Consider the following 19,207-nt stretch of genomic DNA (forward strand, 5'->3'; position numbering starts at 1 on the left):
GGCGCTCGCCACGACCCTGTCCCCCTTCTTTGCCTCTGGAGACAGGAGGCGCTGCTACCGCTTCCGCCACTCGAAGCATGGCGGCGCGTGCGGCCAGCGCTGCTTCTGCGCGGTCTTTTCCCGCGCTCGGCCCTGAGCGGATGTGCGTCATCACCGCGAGCCGGATGTCGCTGGTGGCGCGACTCCCACCTTAGGGTAGTGGCGGTGCAGGAGCGAGTGGCGGGTGCGGAGCGGAGTGGCCGCTCCCCGGCCCCGGGGGCGAGGAGAGGTGGGTGCGGTACAGGTAGTGGTTGCTGTTAGAAACAATGGAGTATTTTGGATCTAAGCTGAAGTAGAGCTCGGTTTCCTCTGAGTTATTGCGTTGTTTTTGGAATACAGACAGAATGTCCCTCCGAGTGCGGGTTTGTGTTAAGTATCCGGACACTGTTCGCTCTTCGGAGATGAGAACGTCTTGTGTTCAGCGTGATCCGTGCTGAACAGAGCGGGGTTCTTGTGTAATCCCCTCTGTTTGCAGTCTCTCCCCATCTCAAATACAAGGTCAGGCGGGGCTGGCTTCAAAGCTCCAAATTATCAAACGATTTGGCTGTTGTGAAGTTCGCAGTGGCGCTAAAATGAGTTTCTGGAAAGGAATAGAAAATGCATAAGATTTCTGGGAAAATTTGTATGTGTGCATAGAAGTGGGAAATCTATTCTGTCCCCAGTTCTTGTCTCACTCCACACAATCAATAGAGATCATTGCCTCGTGTTACCCAGGCCTGAGAAATGGTGCTTACTTTCTAAAACACCAAAGCAAGCCTTAGAGAGTTGATTTGATGGTGTTTTCGGTATCAGATGCCAGCCTTCCTCCTCGTCCCGGCCCAGAGCCTCGGTTCTGCCATTCCTGTGTGGTTTGTGTGCCTTGTGTGGGTGCTGCAAGTGCCTTTTGCTCCCTCCTCATGGGCTCGTTGGCTTCACAGTTGGTTTTGACAGTTTTCAGTGCATGAAGCTGATTTCAGAGCAGTTCTGCATGGGTGGGAGGAGTGTCCGTGGCAGTACGCATCTCCTGAGTTCTGCGTTCCTGTGGGCACTGATGGGAGCATTGTAGATGGCCCTTTGGGTCACCTGCAGATGCCATGTTTTGAATGTGGTTTGAGACGTGTCCTGGGGTACATCAAGCATGGCATCGCCTGCTGGTCAAACGAGAGGATTGTCCTGCTCTGCTCCTCGCTGGTGCAGCCCCACCTCAAGTGCTGGGTGCAGTTTTGGTCACCACAGGGTAAAAGGATCTGAAGATAGTGGAGGGAGTCCAGAGGAGGGCACGGAGTTGGTCAGGGATTTAGAGGGGAAGCTGTATGAGGAACAGCTGACGTCACTTGGTCTGTTCATCCTAGAGAAGAGGATACTTAGAGGAGACCTCATCGCATTTTACTGCTTCCTCACAAGAGGAGGAGCAGGTGCTGAGCTCTTCTGTTTGGTGACCAAGGACAGGACCTGAGGGAATGGCAGGAAGATGCTAGGGGAGGGTTAGGTTGGACATTAGGAAAAGGTTCTTCACCCAGAAGGTGGTGGAGCACTGGAACATCTTCTGGGGAGGCAGACATGGTGCCAAGCCTGACAATATTCCAGAAGCATTTGGACAAGGCCCTCAACCCCATGGTATAAATGTTGGATTTGTCCTGTGCAGGACAGGAATTGGACTCAATGATCCTTGTGGGTCCCTTCCAACTTAGGACATTCTGTGAATGCTTTAGGAATTGGACTGGAAATTGTGCACAGCGTGTTTCATTGTGCATGTGCAATGCAGCAAGTCCCTTAAAGAGGAACGTGAATGCAGAAATATATTTTCTGGTTTCTGATGAAACACGATGCAGCAAGAAGTTGTTCCTTGCAGGCATGTTTTTCCTAGCATTTGCCTGCATGACTTGCCATATCATTTCAGTGGTAGGTATTTAAAACGGTTTTCTTTCCAATAAGGGCCACGTACTTCTTCCTGTATTGTAGAGAACTCTGCTTTTCATTTGTAAAACCCCAAACTTGTGGATTGTAAAGCTACTTAAACCTGTGTTGACAGATAAAGTATTAATCTATTACAGATCTTTATGTGAGACTCTTTATTTTCATCTAACCAGTGTATTTATGATTTTTTTTACTCTGTTTTGTAGGTTGAAACTACACATTTAGTTCTAAATCTGCGGCAATGGGTAGAACTTACTTTGTTGAGGAAGCCGTCGGGCAGTATCTTTCAGACCTCAGCACAAAATTGAGGCCCTATGTCACTGGCTTGTTAATAGGGCAGGTAAGTGTGTGATGGCTGAAGTCTGTTCCATTCATTCCTGCTAATTGGGGACAACCCCCTTGGCCTTAATCGTTTGGGATAAGTCCATGAGCATCATATTGAGCTTGGGTAGTGCAAGAGGGTGGCGCTATGACCAGAAGGGATTTCCGTGAAGGGTTTGCAGTGTCAACCAACTACACAAGTCTTCTAGAATTGTTTTATGAAAGATGATCGCACACAGAAATCAAATCCTTGAAGATAAACCTTATCACTAAACTACTCTTTAAGGCAAAGGTATTCATGAAGGAATTATTTGTATAACAGATTCCTGTAGAGTTTAACAAACAAAGCGGGGTTTGCAGTTGCTGTATTACACAGGATATTCTAAAACTTGATTGATATCAACCTCATGGTATATTTGCTTATATTGATGTTCTTGAAAGTGTTCTGCACAAAGAGACTACGTAATTCGGGCTGTTCGAACGCCTCCAAAGGAAGAGCAGAAGGAAGACAGCATCGCTCCTTCGAAACTGGCGTCTGTTGATGAAGAATGGATAACTACACACGCCAGTCAGGTACCACAGTGGGAGTTTTTTAAGGGGCTGGGAGGAACAAGAAGGAAATAAGACTTAAAACAATAATCTCATCCCTTGTGTGCCTTTTTCTCGAAGAGAACCTCCTTAACCACAGTAGGCAGAGATATTTTAAACCAAAGTACCTGTATTGTTTTCAAAGTTTATGATGAATAGCGACTTGATAATGATGAAGCTAGAAAATGTGCAAAGTGCTGTGTTCTATATTTCAGAGGAACCAAGAGGTGAAAATCAGTCTGGCTTACTTGATTTCTGCTCTTGATGGTTACTTGTCTCTTTAGAAATTATTGATATGTGGGGTTAATTGGTTGCTCTGATTCCTGTTAATACATGTTCATTTTTATTTTTAAGGTTTCTAGAATGCTTCCTGGAGGCTTATTAGTTCTTGGTGTATTTATTATTGCAACTCCAGAACTGTCCAAAGAGAGTCAGAATGCTTTGCGCAAGGTAAGTACGCTTCCTGCTGGGAAAACGGGAACATCCTTAGGTGTAGCTGGACAATTCCTATCGTTGCCTTGCCTTTATATGGTTGTTTTGTTGCTTTATTCCTAAATGCATGAATATTCTGGTTTGAGGTGTGATTTTGAGACTGAAACCTCAGATATCACCCTCCTATGGTCCTATACCACAGGGTTATTTGCTAATGTTCTGTTTCATGTGATTTTTGTTACTGAAATAGCAAATCTCCCTGTGTTTACTGAAAGTGGGTGTTCCAGCATAAGGAAAACATCCTCAAGGCTTATATTAAGTTAAATCCTTGTGGCACAATTGTTAGTAATGGTAACACGTTACCTTTGTTTGTCTGAATGGGTTGTTCAGATTAGAGATGTTTACAATAGGGAAATTTCTATAGTTCTGAATCATTTAAAAGGAATGTTTTGTCTAGAACTAGTGGGATTTTACTTTGGTGCATGGGGTTATATTTAAAAACTACTTCGAACTTGCTATTCTCTGATACACTTAAAGTGCTTTTCTTGTTACAATATTGGGGCATCTAATGCCACATTTCATTTCAGTTCTGTAGATGTAGGTTCATTTTATCTTTTTCATAAGGTAAGTACGGCAATTGATTTAAACATGAGAAGGGTTTGAAGCCTAAGGTTTGTGATCCAGTTTTGGCTTCAAAAAGATATTATTTTTCCAGTGATTACTGAAACTGATAGCCAAGAAAAAAAAAAAAAAGATGAGTTGTGTCCACATGATCAGTGATTCCTGAATTAAAATTTGTATTTTTGAATTGGTGGCTGTTTTGCACAGGTGTCTTTGCAGATCTTCAATCCATAGATACAAAGCTGTAATATTTTTCTAAGGAGAAAAGCTTGCAAGTTAAATATGTGAGTGTGTGTTGCTTGGCTCAGTTTATAAAGAAGCTGAATTAAGATTTCACAAGCAACTTTTGCTTTGAAGTAGTTGCCTACGGATCTTCGTTGAACATTCTGTTAACATGATGTTTTGGTGGCATGTTGTAAGCTGTATTTCTCCTTTACACATACTCGTGATATCACTTGGTCTTAGAACTTTAGTGCCAGACTGTTTGCCAGAAATGATAATGCATTATTTTTATGGAAAAATGTATAATACTTTTTTCATCTTTAGCTAATCTTCTCAGTGGAAAAGTCCTTGACTAAAAGGCGACTCTGGAAACCCGCGGAGGAGGAGGTCTCGGACAGAGCAGCTCTTCAAATTTGTTCTGCTACAAAAAAGTATCCTTTATGAGCAAAGTTTATTGAGTGAGCCTGCTACCCCCTGCCTTGATTCTGTAGTTGTTTCTGAGCAAGTGATAAATTGGGAGGGGGAAGTCATTTGAGTTCAGGCATAGATCAGGAAGTTGTAACCACAAAGTTTTCCGATGAGCCACGAGTAAGACTATTGACCCTCTTATCCGTGCAAGATTTCCATCATTTCTTACCATTTGATATGTGTGTGTAGTGGCATCAAATTCTGCTTTCCCCGGTCAGTTTTGATTTGCATAAATGGAAGAAAACATCTAACGTGCTGTGTAGCTTCTTCAGCTTGCGGTTACCAGCGAGATTTCCATGGAAGTGAGGAGGTAGCGGGCAGGTGGGATCTGTGCTAGTGCTGCAGAAGAATGCTGCTCTGTCGATAATGAAATAATACAAAGAGGGAAAGCAATGTTTTTCCTTAGAGATGTAAGAGAGGAAAGGACAAACTGCAAACTGTTGCATTGGTGTTCCGCATGGGAATAGCTATTGATCTTAATCTGTGTGTAAGACATGGGACGGCATCGCTGTGGTAGCTGGAGTTTACAGTCAAATGTTTTTCCATTTCTTTACACTAATGAAATGTGGAAACTTCCTTTAAAGCATAAAATAGCTCAACAAAGAAGTTAAGTAAAGGACAAAGTTAATGGGAAGTTGTTCTTACTAGTTTCCTTGCTTTTCACTGGATCTTTTTCTTTAAGTAGCAAAGAGTAGTTTGCCGAACCTATGATGTACAAGATCCAAAGGTAAGCTCATCATCCTGTGTGTTTTGTACGCTCTTAATTTGTGACAAGTAATATTTCTGTGAGTTACCCGATATTTCATACAGATGCTTTATTACTTCTTTCTGCCCTCAGAGTTCAGCTAAACCAGCAGACTGGAAATATCAGAGTGCTCTCTCTGCTTCCTGGTTAGCTTTGGACTGCACAGTAAATGTTAATATTCACATTCCACTTCTTGCTACTTCACCAAACCATGACCTGGAAAAGAACACCAAGGTAACTGCTCAGCTGCACCAGTTGTGTATCTGGTCTCTACATTATTTTTTCTGTTAAAAATTAAATGAGAGAGAGAGATTTGAATAGTGTGAGTACAGGAGTAGATCTAATCAGCGGAGAATTTTGGTAGTTACTCTTAAAGGTAACAGGAAGTTATGGTGAAGTATTCATGGTATGGAAGTACTGCTAGCTTTTCTGCTGCTGTGCTTGGTGTGGGCAGTTTCCATTGCTCAAAATGATTTAGGAATTGTCATGAGTATTCCAGCTGAAATCTTTTCTACTTCACATAGTGAAAGGTCACACCCAATTAGATCAGTGGTATAGGGTGCTTTTAATACGAATTGACTTTGAATTGGCTGCACCCCTCTCTACCGAAGTCACATCCCTGGCGTAGCACTTAAATATTTTGAAATTCTCATTTCTTAATGGATATATTCTTAAGGTGTTGGATTTAACATTTAGCTTTGGACAAATATAAAGACAGATTTTTCAGAGACTTACACGTTTCAACAGTTACTTTGAGAGTTTATTTCTGTGTTTTTCAGCATGATACTGTCCAACTCTTGTAGTGAAATTCTCTTTTCTCTTTCTTACGAGATTTTTGTGTTTTCACTTTTTCTAAGAATGGATTAAATAGATGGTCAAAACAAATAGAAGACAGTGTTTTTCTGATCAATGGACAAGTGAAGGACGGTGACGCAGAACTGCTGGAAGGGCATGTGAGTACCAAACTGCAAGGAATTGAACTCTTAACAGATGGATAGTTGGAACCTCCAGCGTTGGCTGACATCTTCTGTACAGTGCTTGGTGATCTAATGGGCTCCTTTCAGGGAACTCTGAGCAGGTTTGCTTGTGTTCCCATCTTCATTGCTGCAAACTGCTTCTTTTTCCTCTGGCAAAGCCAACACGATAATCATACATGAAGTCTGACTAAAAATTTTTCTACGTGGTGTCTCCTCATTAAAGAATGCGAGTAAGATGTGAATGTAGACAATGAGATTTCTAAGATCTACACATGTGTAAACATTTAACAGAGCGGGAACACATTGTTCGGCTGATACATTTCTCTCTCCTGTTATTTATGTAATTATATTCTCATGGCTGTTTTCTCTGTGCCATTTTTCTCTTTTAAAAGCTGTTAACCAGGCACTTTCTATACTATAGTGAGGAGATTTTGGTTCAGGGAGATTTTTATTTTTTCCTGTTTCATAACTCACAAAATCTTTCTTCCCCTCAGAAAAAGTTGAAAGGAAACACTCAACCCAGCACTCAGTTTTCTGATGTCAAAATTCTGACGCAATTGGTAAGTGTTTAGTGGTTTGTAAAGGATAAACTCTGTTATTTTATAAAAGAGACTAAAAAAAATTAAAGAACATTCTTGTCTGGAAATCTAGTTTACGTTGTCCTAAGACTTTTTATTTCCCCATGGATATTGACTGTGACACTGGACCTATTTGAATATTTTATCTGTTTGGAAGGTCTTGCGCTGTGATAACTGCGTTGTCAAAGAATTGCACAGTACAGCTGTGAGAAGAATGTGAGAAACTGGTTGTAGGAATGAAATCCTGCCAACTAATTCATTTGATAGTAACATATGTTGCTGCATATGTTGATTTCAGGGTAACTTTTCATCGTTGGGAAGTTCAGTATCGCCCCCATGCTTCCCCTTGCCACGGCTCGCTATGGGCGTTTACTTATAGAATCACAGAATTGTTCGGGTTGGAAAGGACCTTAAAGATCATCCAGTTCCAACATCCCTGCCATAGGCAGGGACATCCCACTGGCTGCCCTTGGATACTTTCGTCAAAGCTCTGTCACTAGCTTTGGATTAAAGTACAGATCCTGTGAGCTGAATCATAGCCTCGAGCTGTTAGGTCTGTGTCAGGAGTTTCCTTGCTACTGGAGGTTATGCCCACTTGAACCCTTATTTTGGCATCTTTTCCTGAAGTCCAGATGTTTCCAGGTATTGTTTTGTGGGCTTCTTGCACGCACCAGCCATCCTGTTTTGTCACATGGTTCCTGGTTTCTCTAAAGTTATTTTTAGCAAAACTTTTAGAAATTTATAAAATGCCATTTGAAAGACTTAATGAGTATCCGGGCCTTTTGGTGTGAAGTTGTTCTGTTGCCTAATGGTCTCAGAGAATCATCAAATGGTTTGAGTTGGAATGGACCTTAAAAATCATCTAATTCAAACCCCTCTGCCATGGGCAGGGACACCTCCCACTGGCTCAGGCTGCCCAAGGCCCATCCAACCTGGCCTGGAACACCTCCAGGGATGGAGCAGCCACAGCTTCCCTGACCAGGAAAGGACAGCTTTTTATTTTGGTGGGGGTAGTTGATGCAGTTCATGAGTAATTTATACATTCCCGTGTTTCCAGGTGTTGTCTTAGGGAGCTTCATACAACACACTCGTTGTTGTGATAATTAGGGTAAATATTTTGAGGCAATGGGTTGATACAGTTCTAAATGTGACCCCATTTGTAACTGAGTCCTAATGAAAGGGGTGACTCTTGGGATGCCATAGGCTGTGCTGACCATGTAGTAAACACACAAACAAAAGAAATATTCTTTAAAACATTTCTGGAATGCAAGACTAATATTAGCCTCAAGCCACTTGCCTGGAAAGTTTTAGAAGCCTTATAGACACAAATATTTAAATCACCAGAAATGAAATGTTCTGGAAAAGTAAATAATTTTCCATAGTGGGAAAAGAGAAGGATTTTCAGTCTTAACTAACAAAACTTGACTGTGTGTAAACATCTCAAGGTATGCTGTTAGTTTCCTAGCTCTGTTTTTTGTTACTCATGCTCAAGTGCCTTGGTAACAAGATAAAACTGAAACGTTTATTTTTCAGTCCCAGGGTTCAAGTCCTAGATCAACAGCTACAGTCCAGGTCTGCAGCGGTTCCATAAATCTCAGAGGTGCGGTGAAATGCAAAGCCTACGTACATAACAACAAACCCAAAGTTAAAGAAGCCGTTCAGGTAGTGGACAGGTTGCTAACGCTTCAGAAATGGTTTTCTGCAATGCATGTCATACTACTTTTTCTTTGCTGAAGTGGCACGGGCTAAGCTGGGGTTAGGATATTCAGTAGAAAATGAAGTTATTCATCTCTTTGAACACGGGGATTGTTTCAGGAACCATCTCTGTGCATATGTGGTGGGTTCAGATCCCTTTTTACTTCTAGCAGATGGGTCCCCTCTTGGTAAGGCTGTTCTCTGGTGAAGCTTTGCACAAATTGTCACCGTGATCAGGCTTTGAAGACTTTTCTTAGTTAACAAAAGGTTACAGACCGTTTTTTCATGTGTAGAGGGATAATACAGATCTGTTTGTTCAGTGATTTCACCCATTCCTTACTGAGTCAATATCTTGTGATGAATTTTGTTTGTTTTCAATGGTAATGTCTAGATGTCGTCAGTTCTTATTCTAACAGTGCTAAAATTCTACTCACCTTTTCATTTTATTTTCCTTTTTTGATTATCATTCTTTTGGTGTTGGTTTCTTTTGATTGGACTTTAAAAAAATCTCCTTAGAGTTTTTATTTTCTGTGAAAAACTATTCTTTCAACATGGATTACACCTAGAGGGACTTCTGTTTTTTCTTACTAGTCAAAAAACTTTGCAAATGGCTTTTATGTCACTGATGGCTTTGCTTTTTCCCTGCAGGCTTTGAAAAGAGACGTAATAAACACATTGAGTGATCGGTGTGAAATACTGTTCGAAGATCTGATCATAAATGAAGGACCTCACAAAAAAAGTAGGTGGGGAAAAACCAAACTAGCTTACATTTGCATTAAGTTTTGGTTGTTGTAGGGAATTCTGCGGGTGTATTGAAGGTACGGCATAATTAGAGCAGAATAAAAAGCAAATGGCAGAATTTCTGTTTGGCAACCTTGACTTTTTCTTAAATCTGGGTTTTTTTTGTCAAGCTCAGATACGTTCTTTAGCATTGCAGCTTTCACCACAAGTTTGTATTCAGTTCTCATGATGACACAGTGCAATTTCAGCTTCTTTGTCACTGACGGGAAATTTTGTAAGTTTTAAAACCTCTGCAGTTGAAATTCCTGTCAGTGAAGTGGTCGCTGTGACTTGCGCATTTGAAATTTTGGGATTTTTAAATGATTGTGTGGGATTTCTGTTAATATTGGAGTGTGCTCAAAGTTGGTAGGATTAAAAGAACCTGCTGGATACAACCTTCCCTGTTTTTGTATCACTTATGATACTAACACTAAGTGTTCAGTCGTTCATCTTCAAATGAAATACGTCTTTTTATGTGGCAGTCAGGATGTGAAGAAGTATCTTGTTGTATACTTGTCATGCATTAAAAGCTGTGCACAACACACAGGATGATGAGCTTACCTTTGGATCTTGTACATCCTAAGTTTGGCAAACTACTCTTTGCTACTTAAAGAAAAAGATCCAGTGAAAAGCAAGAAAACTAGTAACTATTCTATGAATCTATTTAGTCTGTGATTCTATGATTATGTTAAAAACTAAGGAGGTGTATGCTGAGACCAGATCTCCTGGCTCACGCTGGGCCATTCTTTAAACTTCTTTGAGTCAGTGCAGTGTTCTTTTTTGGTTTTTTTTTTCATTTTTACAAACACCAATTTGAAGATTTTATCTAAAGGAAAGCCTTTTAAAAGATACTCTCTTTGGTAGTGATGTTGGAAGACATAGAAGAGAAATGCAAACAGGTTGATTGTGTAATAAAAAATGATTCCTTTGCGGAATTACCAGCTGCTGTAGGGTAATATGATTTGGTTTGGGGTTAACCGGCTTTCTCTAGCCTGCGTGGTTTAAACCTGTTTTCAGTTGTGTGCAGCTTCCCATGTCCTCTTTAGGAGGCGCTCGTACCTTGTGGCTTGAAATACAGTGTAAATCCTCTGTGGTGTTGAAATCGTGTGCTGCTCTGAGCACACTCTTATCTGCTGTCTTTCCCAGAGTCCATTTGCTTGTCTTCCTAATCATGGAAAAAACTCTGGGTAACATTTTATGGGTTGTTTTAGAGATGTCTCGGGTGTTTCTGGAGAGATTACTGTAAGAACATAAATCAATATAATAGCCAGAACTTGCATAAAACAGTAACAACTAAACAAGCAATGCCTGAAAGGAGGATTTTTACCTAGAAGCCTTCAGCAGTTCTTTTGCAATAGCTTTATCTTTTGGCCAGAGATTAATGAGAAATCTTAATCATAACTGGCAAGGCTTTTATTTCAATGGTATTTGTTTCCCTCTTTTCTTTTAGATTTTCAGAGGGAATATCATGTCTTACCTCAGAGACTGTTTGTCCCTGTCGCTGGATCCAGTGTGATGCTCAGTGATTATAAGTTTGGTGATGAGGCCGCTGGAGAAATTCAGGAACGTTTTGTTGAGATGTTGGATCAGTCTGTGCAGGCTGAAGACATCCACGTAGCAGAGGAGATGAACACAGGTAAATAACCACAGCTGAGGACCAGGACAGACTGCGTCATGGATTATGAAAGTGTTGACTAATGGCATAGGCCAGTTTTATCCAAAATATTTCTATTTTATCTCAAATATTTTCACTCTTTCCCTGCGTTATCTGCACAGCCGTGGTTGCAGCTCATGAACTGCAGTAGATACAAATACATATTTAAACAAGATTTGCACACATTACACTGTGTGTGAGTTAGAGGTGGTTCTGTATTGGCCAGTAAATGGTAAGAAAATCCTGTGAAGCTTTACATTCGAGTGACTTTTTCAGTAGTTTGAGTGGTTTTGCTACTACTTAGAATAACTTGGAATAAGCAGTTGAGTGCTTAAATGGAGAAGAGAAGGCTCCGAGGAGATCTTAGAGTGACCTTCCAGTACCTGAAGGGGCTACAGGAAAGCTGGGGAGGGACTGTTCACAAAGGCTTGTGGGGATAGGACGAGGGGCAATGGGGATAAACTGGAGAGGAGCAGATTGAGACTGGACATAAGGAGGAAATTCTTAATGATGAGAGCAGTGAGGCCCTGGCCCAGGTTGCCCAGGGAAGCTGTGGCTGCCCCATCCCTGGAGGTGTTCCAGGCCAGGTTGGATAGGCCTTGGGCAGCCTGATCCAGTGGGAGGTGTCCCTGCCCATGGCAGGGGGTTGGAACTGCATGGGCTTTAAGGTCCCTGAATATTTCTGGTTTACATTGCTTCCTGTTGTGCTTTGTTTTCCCCTTGTGACTTTCATTTCAAAGTAGGACTCAAATCTGTTGTTGAAATGCATCTAATAATACCTCCTGAGATCTTATGGAAGAGATTTCATAGAATCATAGAATAGTTTGGGTTGGAAAGGACCTTAAAGATCATCCATTTCCAACCCCCATGCCATGGGCAGGGACATCTACCACTTGACAAGGCTGCTCAAGACCCCATTTCTCCCCTTTCTGCCCCCATCAACACGAATAAGAACTGCAGGTTATAGTTTTATAATGTAAATTATTAAAAATGAACACTGATTCTCAGATAAGAACTGTGAACATTTTTTGATGTTGGTATTTAGGAACAAAAATGGGAAATGTGACCAGGAGCTTGCGATGTAGGGCGAACTCTGATTACTGATGTTCTACTTGACCTGCTGGTTTACTTGGAAGGGGTTTTGAGTTTCTTAATTTCAGAGCTAACGATAAATTCTTACATCTTTCTGAATTAATCAGTTTTCCCCAGGCTTTACCTAACCCTGTTAGCTGTGAATGTGACTCATTATCTTGAGAAGTAATGCATAGCTCGAGAACCTCAAGAGTAACAGGAAAGCAAATAAATATCTCATTTGCATTGTAAAAGTAACTTTAATAATCTTAAAGGTAATTAACACTGAGCTTTAAGAAGTAATATCACATAGGGAAGCAAATTAATATTGTAGCAATGGAGACTGCTGTGGGAGGAAGAGAGATGGTTCTGTTCAGGTTTATTGCTTATGTAAGGATGTGTGATCGGGAGAAGGAAGAAAGCACGATTAGACAGAGAGTGATGCATCATAAAGATTTAATGCCAATAATACATATGTTGTGATGTCCAGATAGCTCACAAAATGAGTTTGTGTGTTCTTGTAGCTTGCTGAAAATAAAATTAGGTGTGTGGGATTGATTTTCTTAAAGCCTGTGCTTTAAGAAGAGGAGCAGGGGAAAACACAGAGTTGTGGAAAAACCCAAGAGACCGGCTTTGTCTCAGGGAACGCCTTAAAGTTTATCTGTAGAATGAGTTGTGTTCACAGTGATGAGAGTATTACAGCTACTGACACAATGCACTTTGATTCTGCTAATTATTGTTACGGCATTATTAAGTTGTGGTTTGTTAAAATCACAGGTTGTATGTGCACATTTATTAACACCAGAAAGGCCGTTTTTGAAATTAGTTCTGGAATCCCCAACATAAGAAGGATATGGAACTGTTGGAATGGATCCAGAGGAGGCTACGGAGATGATCTGGAGGTTGGAACATCTCTGCTGTGGGGACAGGCTGAGAGAGTCGGGATTGATTGGCCTGGAGAAGAGAAGGCTCCCAGGAGAACTTAGAGCAGCTTCCAGCACTGAAAGGGGCTCCAGAAAAGCTGGGGAGGGAGTTTTTCCAAGGGCCTGGAGTGGCATGACAAGGGAGAATGGCTTTAAATTGTAAGGGGAAGATATAGGTTAGACGTTAGGAAGGAGTTCTCTGCAATGGGGGTGGGGGAGGCCGTGGCCCAGGTTGCCCAGGGAAGCTGTGGCTGCCCCATCCCTGGAGGTGTTCCAGGCCAGGTTGGATGGGGTTTGGAGCAACCAAATCTGGTGGGAGGTGTCGCTGCCCGTGGCAGGAGGTTGGAACTGGATGGGCTTTGAGGTCTCTTCCAACCCAAATCATTCTGTGATTCAGTGATTCTATGAAATGTCTCAGTATTGCTGCAAATATGTTTTTGTGACATAGTGAGAGTTTGGGATTTCCCTCGAGTGAAGGCTTTTTCCATGCGTCATTCCAATTCGGGTAGCATTTGGTGTTTCTTAGGGCTTGGTGCTGTCTTTATTAGTAACTCAGTAATGGTTTAAAAATTAGTTTGTAGTGAATTTTGGCATCAACCTTTCTGTTTGTATTGGGATTCCTGTGGTCTTAGGCTGCAACCTTGAACTAACTGCAAATCGATGGTGAAGTACCAAGGAAAGTTTGCTGATAAAAAGAGTTATTTAAAATTCAAGAACAGAAGCAGGCTTTTCAAATAATTTCTTTTTTGTTGTTGTTACTCTTTAAAATATGTGCTTGAGAAGAAGATGATTTAGTCACTGTAGGCAAATGGCTTATTTTTTAGCAGCTTTTAGTCGAAACATATAAAAGAAAGGTATTTTAAGGACGTTGGTTTTATGTGCTTCCTTAGTACAGCCTCTCCTGCTGTCTCCTACACTTCATTCTCTGGATTCCTTGCACAGCTCTCCAGGGAGGGCACTACTGGTCGCACTTTAAAAGCGTTACATGGCAAATAAAAAGTAAAACCAGACCTGTTTATGATTGAAAGCTCTAAATCGCTCTAACACTGCAATTTCAAGGCGTTTGATACTTTTAATGCAGGCAGTTGAAAGCTCTGCGTTTATGGTTGGCTTTACTAAATCCCTGCTCTTCCTCGGAGCGGGGGAGTGGAAGCGAGGTATCGGATACTCTGTGTGGATGAACAGAAATAAGACTGCAGTAGAGGTAATCACTTCCCCATCTTTGTTAGCATATTGAAGCATTAATGAAGAATTGAGGACTCATATAATTGGTACTAGAAAGCATCTGCTTTTGACAACTCTATGATATATACCACAGCTGCCTCAAATGGAAATCTTCCCTGGCTTCATGGCATAAACACCTTTGGTTGCCCTAAAAGTGATATTGTAGGGAACTGAAAACTGTTAAGCAGTTTGGAGAGGATGTGGGGCTCTCCCTGTGCTACTTAAGATATTAAAAAAGCTATTTTGCAACAATTAATAGTTCACTTATCCTAGTTGAAGATTCCAGCTCATATTTTAGGCTGAGGCGGCTGTGTTTTCCTTTTCACAATAAAAATAATGATGAAACTGTGGGCTTATTCTGGACCAGTGGCCTTCGGAGAGATGTGGTAATTTCTCTTCAGAAAAACACCCCTTGTGCTGAAGCATTGCCCTTAGTTCTGTTTCACATGTATGAGCAGCTTGCAGAGAGATCTCAAAGCAGTGTTTATTCATAATATATGCAGATGTTTGTGCGTTTATTCTTGCTGTCCAGTTAGGCGTCATATCGGAGAGGTATTAATTGTTCTGCTGTCATACATCCTGTTCAGAGCCGGTGAGTTCAGGGATGAAAATAGCGAAGGACAGGTCTGAAATGTCTGGTTTGAGCGCTTTTGTGTAACAGCAGATCTTGTGCAAGTGCAGCTTGAGATTTTGAAGACAATCATGAACATGACTCATCTTAGATGACAGAAACAACCTTTCTGATCACACATCTAGATTATACAAAGTTAATGATATGATAGAGAAAGTACTTTTCCATGAATCATTTTCTTATGAATCATCAAGGGATGTGCCTGGTTACTCAACTGAATAATTTGTAATTTATTGGTGATTGACAACCCCGCTCTGGTAATAGGAGGTCCGTTTTAATTTAAGTCGGTATTCCACGGACTGCTGAAACTAGATATCTGATACTGTTGTGGGTTTTCCTTCTGGGCCTTCTGAACAAGAACAATCTCTTAAGTCTTTTTCTTATCTCAGTGAGCCCATCCTGTTCTTTCCAAAGACATCGGATCTCACTGCAATAGCACAAACACTTTGTCCTACTCTTTCCTCGTCCAAAAGATATCTGCAGTAGAAGCTACTGAATTGTCAAAAGTTCTGATTACAAGTGATTCCTTAGCAAACTGTGTTTGGAACAGGAAGGAGAATTAAAGACTTTTGGCCCACCACCATCAAGTAGCTTTATCACTGAGCTGTGTAGTCAAAAGCATGGCTGAACAAGTTCAGCTAGAGGACTCAAGATTAATCCTCTTCTTTCTCTCCTCCTCCTCTCTAACAAGCTGGATATAGCCAAGTGATTAGGGAAATCTTTGGAAAGGAAATAGATGCAGGTTTGAATCCCATCAGTCTGGAAATAGTCAAGCACCCTCACATCCTGGCCAAGCAATCTGGGGATTTAGTAATTGTTCCAAAGGGGAACGTGTCCTCTATGCCTGCTCTGAAAGTATATCATTAAGGGATCCTCAAAAACGAATTTCTGTGCTTTGAAAAAAAGCCTTTGTGGATTTTTTGTGTTGGGTGGGGAAATGATGCTGGGCTCGTTTTTTTAGTGGCAGTGGAGGTTTGCATGTAACCTGAACTCGGGGCAAACGGCTTTAAAGAGAGAACTTTCATCTTGGAAGGTGGTTTGCTTTTGATGCTTCCCTCTCAGAGCAGTCAAATTCTCCCTAGGTTATGTAGAAGGGGTTGCATATGTTGTCCTGAAAGTGAGATATGGAAAATGGGGTTTTGGCTGAGGAACTCCTTCCCAAATGTATTTCTTTCTCTTTATTTCTCCTCTTCCAGCCATATAGAATTGTTTAGTATTAGACTGTTGCTACTGTATTTTTTCTACACTTTCTTCTTTCTAACATACATGTACTTTTTATAAAGTTGATGTGAAATTCTTGTCCTTTTGCATTAACTTAGTTGTAAAATGCAACTTTCACCTTTTAACCTAGTATTTATTTCTTCACTTGATTTCCATGCAGTTGATATTTGTCCAGTTACTGACAATGTGGATAACACACCGCAGAAACAACTGACAAAAGCAACATTGCTGCTGAAACTTCAACAAAATGTGGGTATGTTACTTCCCTGATTATACTGTGGCAATCCAGAAACTACAGTGGGCCCTTTCAGTGCTGTTAGATTCCATGGAACTATTAATAAACTGGTGAGACTTTTTTAATCTGCTGATAGCTTAATGCAATAGCTTTTCTAAAGCGAGTCCCCATTTCAGTGTTATTGGTGCTGGGAGTTTCTGGGGAAGCAAGAAAGAAACAGCCCGTGTTTGAACAAAGCCAGCGGTTTCGTACATTCAGCCTGCAAGTCAGTACAAAAGGCTCGTGTAGGCTGCTTGTGTTTTTGGAGAGCCACCGCTTCTATAATTCTGTGCTTAAATAACACGGTTGAATGGCTTTGTCAAATAGGCATCCATAAATCGGCTAGTGACTCACTAATCTTCTTTCGAAGCTGATGCATAGATGTGGGCTTGGGTGCTAATTGTCAGCCTCGATAATTCAGGGAACAGCGGCCACAGAACTCCTCTTTCAAATACAGCTTCTCTGCGGTAGTGGTTTATCCAGCTCTCATGTATCTCTGCATTTAGAGCTCTCTTTGCTGCAAGCTTTGGCTGCCTGGTATTAAAATACAGTTCCACTTTAGTCAACAAAGCAGTACCTTGTGTTTTTTATGAACTCTTAGAATTAGAACGCAGTGACTAGAAGATTAAAGAGTAGTAGCAGGAAATGTGTGTTTGCTTTGGATGTAAAAATGTTTTCCCTTGAATCATCAGTCAGTTGTTTTGGGTTTCGTGTGTTGCCTCCTCAGCCACATCGGTAACAAGTGCGTTAATCAAGAGGAAAATAGTGCTGTGCTACAAAGAGACTGACAGAGTAGATGTAGTGCCACACAGAAGAGGAAAGATTTAAGAGCTTTTGTTTCTTAAAGTTTAACATTTGTGTTGTTTTACCTAGTCTGATTAAGCAGCGGTGCAGAGTCAGTGCGAGAGTTTATAGGCCAGGACATGGCCAGGGTACTACAAGAGTCAACTGGGACTACTGTGCAGTCAGCTGGATTTCTGAAAGGATCCTGCTCTGATTAGAAATGTCATGTGGAGCTTTATAATTCAATTATCTGACTTTATACCTTTAGATTTAGGCTTAGCAGTGATAGATGGGGTCTGAGGTGGTTCTTATTGCTTCTCGTTCCCTTTGCCCCTGCCCTCCACACCGTTGCTGCCGGTGACTGTGCTGCCCTTGCCGCTCACCCAGTGCGTTTTCTTTGTTATTTCAGGTGTGGTAATAGCAGCTGCTGTTGCTGTCTTTGCATCGATCTTCTCTTTCAATTACTTCAGTGATTAAACTCAAGCAACTGGAGCTTCCTGGAAGTATTGGCCAGTTACAAGGTGGAAACATCTGGGTTTGATATATTAATGATTAAGAACTGTTGCCTAAATATCACCAATTAGATGTGCAATATAAATTGTAATGATAGGCTCGGTTACCTTCTTCCAGCATGCACTTACTGTATCAAGTAGAATCACAAGGCTACAGTATCAAGTATTCTTCTCCTGGTGTGTTTTTCAGACTATTGGGAAGACTAGAGTAGTTACCTGGTATGACAGTTCTTGCTTTAAGGGTTCCTTTGCTAAGAGAAATCTCATTCCATTAAAGTTATTTGGGGAAAAATTAAGATTTAACAAATCCAACGGTTCAACGTATGCGTTGTTTTAGGTCATGCTGATTAGCTAGCATAGTAGGTATACAAATAGTTTCTAGTGGTTTCAAGGTGAGACCAATTTAGCGTGTAAATATAATACCTGGAGAACTCGGAACTCAATAAGATGCATAGAAATTTAGGGATGTGTATTTGCCACCTCTTACTCAGTGACTCTTGAGGATTTCTGTGTCCAGCTCCAATTCAATCATCGCTCTCTTGGGACGTTGTCTTTTTCAGCAACAGTTACACCTAGGCAGCCCATGAGATCATCTTGTAACTACATGCAAGTTGTCAAAATTGTTTGCTAATCAGGATTTTCAGACTGTAAACAGATAGCTTTCCGTTATGAGATGTTCTCCTGGGCATACTGGGTGATAACATTGCTGTTTACTTGCCGTGAGGAGAGCGGAAGAGGAGAAGAATTCTAGTCATTCATATACGCAATGTGATGTTTACTTGGATCTGAACTACAATAGAAAATAATTCCAGATTTTAGGGCATTTTAATGCCGCTGCGTATTTCTTTTTTGTATAAAGGCACCGGAACTCTAAGGAAAAATAGAAGCACGTCAGTTCTAAAGCATAATCAAGGATGTACTGGGATACTTTTAATAAAAGGCGACTATGGGAAAGAAATCTCAAATGCTGCTGCCTCATCTGTCTATTCTGTTTTCACATGTTTGGAAAAAGACCTGCTCTTAACATTGTACCGATATTTTTGGAACACAGCGTTGATCTTTTGTGCTCAGTCTTGCTCAAGAGGGAAGTGAACGTTGTGATGGAGGCTGCTGCCTGTTTTATGGATGGGTTTCATGGATGTTTTATTTATTCGGTGCAAACAGTGGAATCTGTAGGCAACATGGGATTATGGAGAAGCAGCTGATTCCAGGGGAGACTGGGTGCTGTCTGGAAAAAGAGATGAATTTTATAACATGCTTCAAAATATGGCAGTTAACGTGTAGATATTTCTGTTCTCAGAGTGAGATACAGATATTTCTGCCCTCAGAGTAAAATGCAGCCTTCAGCTTTGCAGTGTGCAAAAGGCGGCTTTGAAATGTTCCCAATGTTTTGTTGTCTTGCATCAAAACTGGAGATCATGGCTTGTTCTACACCTACAGATGGACAGAGGAAGTTTTATAGTGAGTTTACTCTGTGCCTCCTTCTCAGCCGGACTGTCCAACTGCGGTTCTCAGCAACATCCCTTTAGCAAAACTTAAAATTTTGATTTTA

At 41.1% G+C, this 19,207-nt stretch overlaps 1 protein-coding gene across 1 annotated transcript; it reads left to right on the forward strand.

Moving 5' to 3' along the window:
* Positions 1-137: 137 nt before the first annotated feature.
* ODR4 (odr-4 GPCR localization factor homolog) lies at positions 138-18,618 on the forward strand. The gene is made up of 14 exons (XM_054073593.1): positions 138-268; positions 2,142-2,275; positions 2,698-2,829; positions 3,199-3,294; positions 4,444-4,550; positions 5,278-5,314; positions 5,426-5,566; positions 6,190-6,285; positions 6,804-6,869; positions 8,421-8,549; positions 9,231-9,321; positions 10,813-10,998; positions 16,247-16,339; positions 17,553-18,618. The coding sequence occupies exons 2-14, from the start codon at positions 2,177-2,179 to the stop codon at positions 17,618-17,620; spliced, it is 1,341 nt and encodes a 446-aa protein (XP_053929568.1). The 5' UTR covers positions 138-268; positions 2,142-2,176; the 3' UTR covers positions 17,621-18,618.
* The last annotated feature ends 589 nt before the right edge of the window (positions 18,619-19,207 follow it).

This window comes from Cuculus canorus, chromosome 8, assembly GCF_017976375.1.
Source record: "Cuculus canorus isolate bCucCan1 chromosome 8, bCucCan1.pri, whole genome shotgun sequence".
Lineage (NCBI taxonomy): Eukaryota > Metazoa > Chordata > Aves > Cuculiformes > Cuculidae > Cuculus > Cuculus canorus.

Excerpts from the sequence above, each read along its gene's own strand:
- ODR4 (XM_054073593.1), top strand. The coding sequence starts at position 2,177 with ATGGGTAGAACTTACTTTGTTGAGGAAGCCGTCGGGCAGTATCTTTCA. Across the intron at positions 6,870-8,420 it reads TCAAAATTCTGACGCAATTG|TCCCAGGGTTCAAGTCCTAG; the intron begins GTAAGTGTTTAG and ends TTTATTTTTCAG. Across the intron at positions 8,550-9,230 it reads AAGTTAAAGAAGCCGTTCAG|GCTTTGAAAAGAGACGTAAT; the intron begins GTAGTGGACAGG and ends TTTTCCCTGCAG.